Source organism: Poecilia reticulata, linkage group LG12, assembly GCF_000633615.1.
Source record: "Poecilia reticulata strain Guanapo linkage group LG12, Guppy_female_1.0+MT, whole genome shotgun sequence".
In the NCBI taxonomy this organism is placed as follows: domain Eukaryota; kingdom Metazoa; phylum Chordata; class Actinopteri; order Cyprinodontiformes; family Poeciliidae; genus Poecilia; species Poecilia reticulata.
The window spans coordinates 26,026,883-26,032,714 of NC_024342.1; the positions used below are offsets into that span (position 1 = coordinate 26,026,883).

Below are 5,832 nucleotides of genomic sequence, written 5' to 3' on the forward strand. Positions count from 1 at the left end.
GATTTTTACCAAGTTGCTCAAAGTCTAAACTGGTATTGTTGTGGATTTAAGGTGTAAAGTTTACCTTCGACCAAACGCCCCCCAAAGGCATCCCAGCGCCCCCCTTTTGTAAAAATGTCCGCCAGCGCCCCCTGCCGGCCTCTGAACGCCCCCTGGGGGGCGGTACCGCCCACGTTGAGAACCGCTAGTCTAGACGCATCTTTCTCGCTTCCAGCTTAAACAGAATGCCCTCTATAAACTCATCTGTGGTAATACTCAGAGGTAGAGGCTTCACGGACTCGTTGGATGAAGAGCTGGTTAGTATTCAGTCAGTAGGAGTCTGAGAGGAGGTAGGGGTGTGGCTGACTATTGCGTAATAATATGCTTTTACACCAAACACATCGTTTTGCATTGTGGCCAGAAAGTTTGACTTAGGTTTCATCTGACCACAGCTCCTTCTTCCACATGTCTGTGTTTCCGGCTTGTGTCAAACTTTAAACCAGACTTTTTATGGACATCTTTGAAAAATGGCTTTCTTCTTCTTGCCACTCTTCCATAAAGGCCAGATTTATCCAGTGTACCACTGATTGTTGTCCTATGGACAGACTGTCCCACCTGAGCTGTAGATCTCTGCAGTTCATCCAGAGTGATCCTGGGCCTCTTGACTGCATCTCTGATCAGTCTTCTCCTTGTTCCACATGAAGGTTTAGAGGGATGGCTGGGTCTTGGTAGATTTGGTCTGATGCTCCTTCCATTTCAATAAGATCTCTTGCTCAGAGCTCCTTGAGATGTTTAAAGCTTGGGAAACATTTTTGTGTCCAAATCCGGCTTTAAACTTCTCCATCAGTATCTGGGACCTGCCTGGTGAGTTCCTTAGTATTCATGATGCTCTCTGTGCTTTAAACACAACCTCAGACCATCAAACAGCAGGTGCATTTATACCAGACTTGATTACACACAGGTGGATTATGTAAGGTGGGCCATAAGTTTACATACATAGCAGAATGTAAAATCTATATTTCTTTTATATTTCAGATTCCCATGAAGATGTGTTTGACAATAGAGCAAAGAATTGAAATTATACTGATGGCTGGATCGGGAAGCAGTCGCTTGGTTGCATGAAACTAACAGAAAACCTGGAATGAGCATCACACACAACACTGGCAGAACTTAATTGCAAGTTTCAGAAAACTGGAAATGTTGCAGATCAACCACAAAGTGGTTCAAGACATGCAGTGATTACAGAGTCCCACAAAAGTAAAAATGGTCCAATATGAAATGTTTATTTTTTCTATGTATGGAAAGTTATGACCCACCCTGTATTTATCATCATCAGTCATTTAGGACAACATTGGATCATTCAGAGATCCTCACTGAACTTCTGGACTGAGTTTGCTGCACTGAAAGTAAAGGGGCAGAATTATATTGCTCACCTCACTTTGCAGTTTTTTATTTGTTAAAAAAGTTTAAAATACCCAATAAATTTCGTTCCACCTCACAATTTTGTCCAACTTGTTGATCCTAAACAAAATAATAAAATTTTTAGATCTTAATATTTTAAGCCTGAAAAGTGGCTAAAGGTTGAAAAGTTCAAGGGGGACGAATAATTTAGCAAGGCTCTGTACCTTTAGGAGTGTAGTGTATATGATAGCACCTAGTGGACAGAAATCTGGTTTCACCAGGATGGAGAACATTTTACCTGAGAGTTTCCAGGTTACAGTTTGGACTCTTCAGTCCAGCAGAGAGAAGCTTCACTCCTGAATCCTGCAGGTTGTTGTTACTCAGGTCCAGTTTTCTGAGCCTGGAGGACTGGGAGCTGAGAACTGAGGACAGACCTTCACAGCTTCTCTCTGAGAGGTTACAGCCACTCAGTCTGAGGAGACAGGGAGGAAAATCTGTTAAAAAGTTCATCAAAATGAATGTTTTACTTCCAGTCAACAATCTTCTTCTTGTAAAAGTTTAACTAACCATTTTATTTTATGTGTTTATGTTGCCTTTTGTTGTGAACTAGTTTGAGGGAAAACACCATATTCAAAGCAGAGAGAATCTCAGATTTCATCTCCATTTTTTGAACTGTATACAGATCAAAAACTGAGTAGCAATTGATAAAGGTTGTTCCTTTGTACAACAATCTAATTGCTCAATAGTCAGATTGTCCTAAAACTCCAACAATCTAAAATTTGTTTGAGAAAAGATAATTATGGCAAAACTAATGGGGGAGGAAGAAAACGCTCCTAGACTTCAAACTAAGCATTAGCTAAAAGTTGAGCAAAGGGAAATTTACCGTAGTTTTTAATGTATGGGCTTCTGAAAACACCAACCTGACACTAAAGGTGCCACTGAAAAAGGTTTTACCAAACACATAGAAAGCAAACTTTCTGAAACCACCACACTCAAATATCTTAACATTGAATGGTCCTACAAATATGTTTTTAAACATTTCTTTGGAATAGGATGAGAACCCAATATGTTACAGTCCTTATGTCATCACACAGTCCAGACCAGATCATGTTTTATTAAACCCTAATCTGGACACAAAGTGGTTCTGAAAGTCTTGGCTTCACCATGTTATTCCTTCACTAGTAAATGGCTCCAAACTAAATTGTTAATTGTAAAACTACATATTTATCTACAACTAAATGTTTCCCATCAGACTGACTACAGACATTTCTCCCTGTTCCTCCTCTATCAGAGGTGGTTACAGACACTCAGTCTGAAGAGGGAGAGAAAAATCTGTTATAGAACATTTGATCAAAATGCATGTTTTATCTTTAAGTTATTGTACTTAAAGAAGAAATCTATTGTTCAATCAATTTTTAATAGCATTTATAGCATCTCTGAGAGCAGCCAGTGGCCAGAAATCTAGTTTCACCAGGATTGGTCACATTTTACTTGAGAGTTTCCAGGTTGCAGTTTGGACTCTTCAGTCCAGCAGAGAGAAGCTTCACTCCTGAATCCTGCAGGTTGTTGTTACTCAGGTCCAGTTCTCTGMGACTGGAKGACTGGGAGCTGAGAACTGAGGACAGAGCTTCACAGCTTCTCTCTGAGAGGTTACAGACACTCAGTCTAAGGAGACAGGGAGGAAAATGTGTTAGAAAGTTAATCAAAATAAATATTTTACTTCCAGTTGACAATGTTCTTAGAAAGATTAAAAGATTTGTCTTATTTTAAACATCTCTATGTTCATTTCTATGTCTCTTATTTTACAACACTGAACCAGTTGTGTTGTTAAAATTTTCAGTCTATAGTTGGGCTGCCATCTTTGAAGACCTTATCTAAAAACAACAAAGAGGCTGGCAGCAAAACTATTAGATACCACAGTGACCTAAGTTCTGCTGGAGCCTTGCTCCTTGTAACATCATAACCAGTTGCCCAAGAAAGTTTGGATGTTTTCTACTTGTCTTCTACTAGTAGGTAACATTGAGGAGACAAAGCATCAATAAATGAAATAAAAAACATCAACCAATACTTAATACATCAGTAGTGGTTTCCTTTATATTTCTCAATCAAAAATAACTGTAGTAGCAATATGTGTCCTTACAGAGCTTTGTTGGAGGCTTTAACTACTGGCAGCAGCCTCAGAAGAACCTCCTCTGAAGCAGAGTATTTCTTCAGGTCAAACACATCCAGATCTTTTCCTGATGACACTAAGATGAAAATCAGAGCTGACCACTGAGCAGGAGACAGTTTATCTGTGGAGAGACTTCCTGAACTCAGAGACTGTTGGATCTCCTCCACTAGAGAATGATCATTCAGTTCATTCAGACAGTGGAACAGATTGATGCTTTTCTCTGCAGATACATTCTCACTAATCTTCTTCTTGATGTACTGAACTGTTTCCTGATTGGTCAGTGAGCTACTTACTTTCTGTGTCAGCAGACCTTGTAGGAGTCTCTGATTGATTTGCAGTGAAAGTCCAAGGAGGAAACGGAGGAACAAGTCCARGTGTCCATTTGGACTCTGTAAAGCCTGGTCAACAGCTCTCTGATGAAGATAATTTATATTTGATTTGCTAAAGAATCTAGAGAGAAATGTAGAGAAAAATGATGGTTGATTTTCTTCCATCAGGTTGACCCCAGAGTTGATGAAGGTCTGATGAACATGAAGAGCAGCCAGAAACTCCTGAACACTCAGATGGACGAAGCAGAACACCTTGTCCTGGTACAGCCCTGTCTCCTCTCTAAAGATTTGTGTGAACACTCCTGAGTACACTGAGGCTGCTCTGATATCGATGCAACACTCTGTCAGGTCTGATTCATAGAAGATAAGGTTTCCTTTCTGCAGCTGATTAAAAGCCAGTTTTCCCAGAGACTCGATCATCTTCCTGCTCTCTGGACTCCAGTGTGGATCTGTTTCAKCTCCTCCATCATACTTGACCTTCTTCACTTTGKTCTGAACCACCAGGAAGTRGATGTACATCTCWGTCAGRGTTCTGGGCAKCTYTCCTYYCTCTCTGGTCTTTAACACATCCTCCAGAACTGTAGCAGTGATCCAGCAGAAGACTGGGATGTGGCACATGATGTGGAGGCTTCGTGATGTCTTCATGTGGGAGATGATCCTTCTGGAATTTTTCTCATCTCTGAATCTCTTCCTGAAGTACTCCTCCTTCTGGGGGTCATTGAACCCTCTTACCTCTGTCACAATGCCAACACACTGAGGAGGGATCTGATTGGCTGCTGCAGGTCGTGTGGTTATCCAGAGGAGAGCAGAGGGAAGCAGTTTCCCCCTGATGAGGTTTGTCAGCAGAACATCCACTGAGCTGGATTCTGTAGCACCAGTCAGGATCTCCTTGTTGTGGAAGTCCAGCGGAAGTCGACTCTCATCCAGGCCATCAAAGATGAACAGAACCTGGAAGTGTTCAAAGCTGCTGATTTCTTTGGTTTCAGTAAARAAGTGATGAACAAGTTCCACCAAGCTGAACTTTTTCTCTTTTAGCACATTCAGCTCTCTGAAGGTGAATGGAAATATGAAGTGGATGTTCTGGTGGGCTTTGTCTTCAGCCCAGTCCAGAGTGAACTTCTGTGTTAAGACTGTTTTCCCAATGCCAGCCACTCCCTTTGTCATCACTGTTCTGATTGGTTGATCTCTTCCAGGTGGGACTTGAAATATGTCTTCTTGTCTGATTGTCGTTTCTGGTCTATGTGGTTTCCTGGATGCTGTTTCAATCTGTCTGACCTCATGTTCATCATTGACCTCTCCAGTYCCTCCCTCTGTGATGTAGAGCTCTGTGTAGATCTGGTTCAGAAGGGTTGGACTTCCTGCTTTAGCAATCCCCTCAAACACAGACTGGAACTTCTTCTTCAGACCAGATTTAAGTTGATGTTGACAAACTGGAGCAAAATGTTCTGAAATAACACAAAAAGTAAAATAAACTATTTTAAAATATCTTCTGATTATGATATAAATAAATGTGATTCCATTTCTTCAGACATCAGTAAATGTGTAATTTATCCATCAGGTCAAATCTCTGTAGAAATCCTCTTACTGTTCTGCAGACGGTGAGCCAGCTTCTCCTGCTTCATCCTCTTCAGGAAGTTCAGTGTGATCTTCATCACTGCCTCTCTGCTGCTCCTTTTCTGTTCTTCATACTCACTTTCCAACACCTCATCATCCTCTCTCTGACTCTCTGAGCATTCTGGGTCATCTGGACTCAGAACCTTCTGGATCTTCTTCAGCTCGTTCTTCACATAAGTGACAATGTTTTCCTCCAGCAGCTGGAACAGAATAATAGATGAAGGAAACATCAGACTGAAATCATGGAGTCAAACACCAGATGGATGTTGGGCAGACTGACAGTCCTCTGGTCTACAAAGTGCAGCATGGAGACAACTGTGAACAAAACCATGGAAAAGT

At 41.2% G+C, this 5,832-nt stretch overlaps 1 protein-coding gene across 1 annotated transcript in view; it reads right to left on the reverse strand.

Moving 5' to 3' along the window:
* The window catches only part of LOC103474081 (protein NLRC3-like), a 13,469-nt gene extending 7,938 nt beyond the window's left edge, over positions 1-5,531 (reverse strand). The window contains 4 exon segments of the mRNA XM_017307749.1: positions 1,679-1,852; positions 2,872-3,045; positions 3,521-5,339; positions 5,465-5,531. Coding sequence (XP_017163238.1) covers positions 1,679-1,852; positions 2,872-3,045; positions 3,521-5,339; positions 5,465-5,531 — 2,234 coding nt within the window.
* Positions 5,532-5,832: the final 301 nt, after the last annotated feature.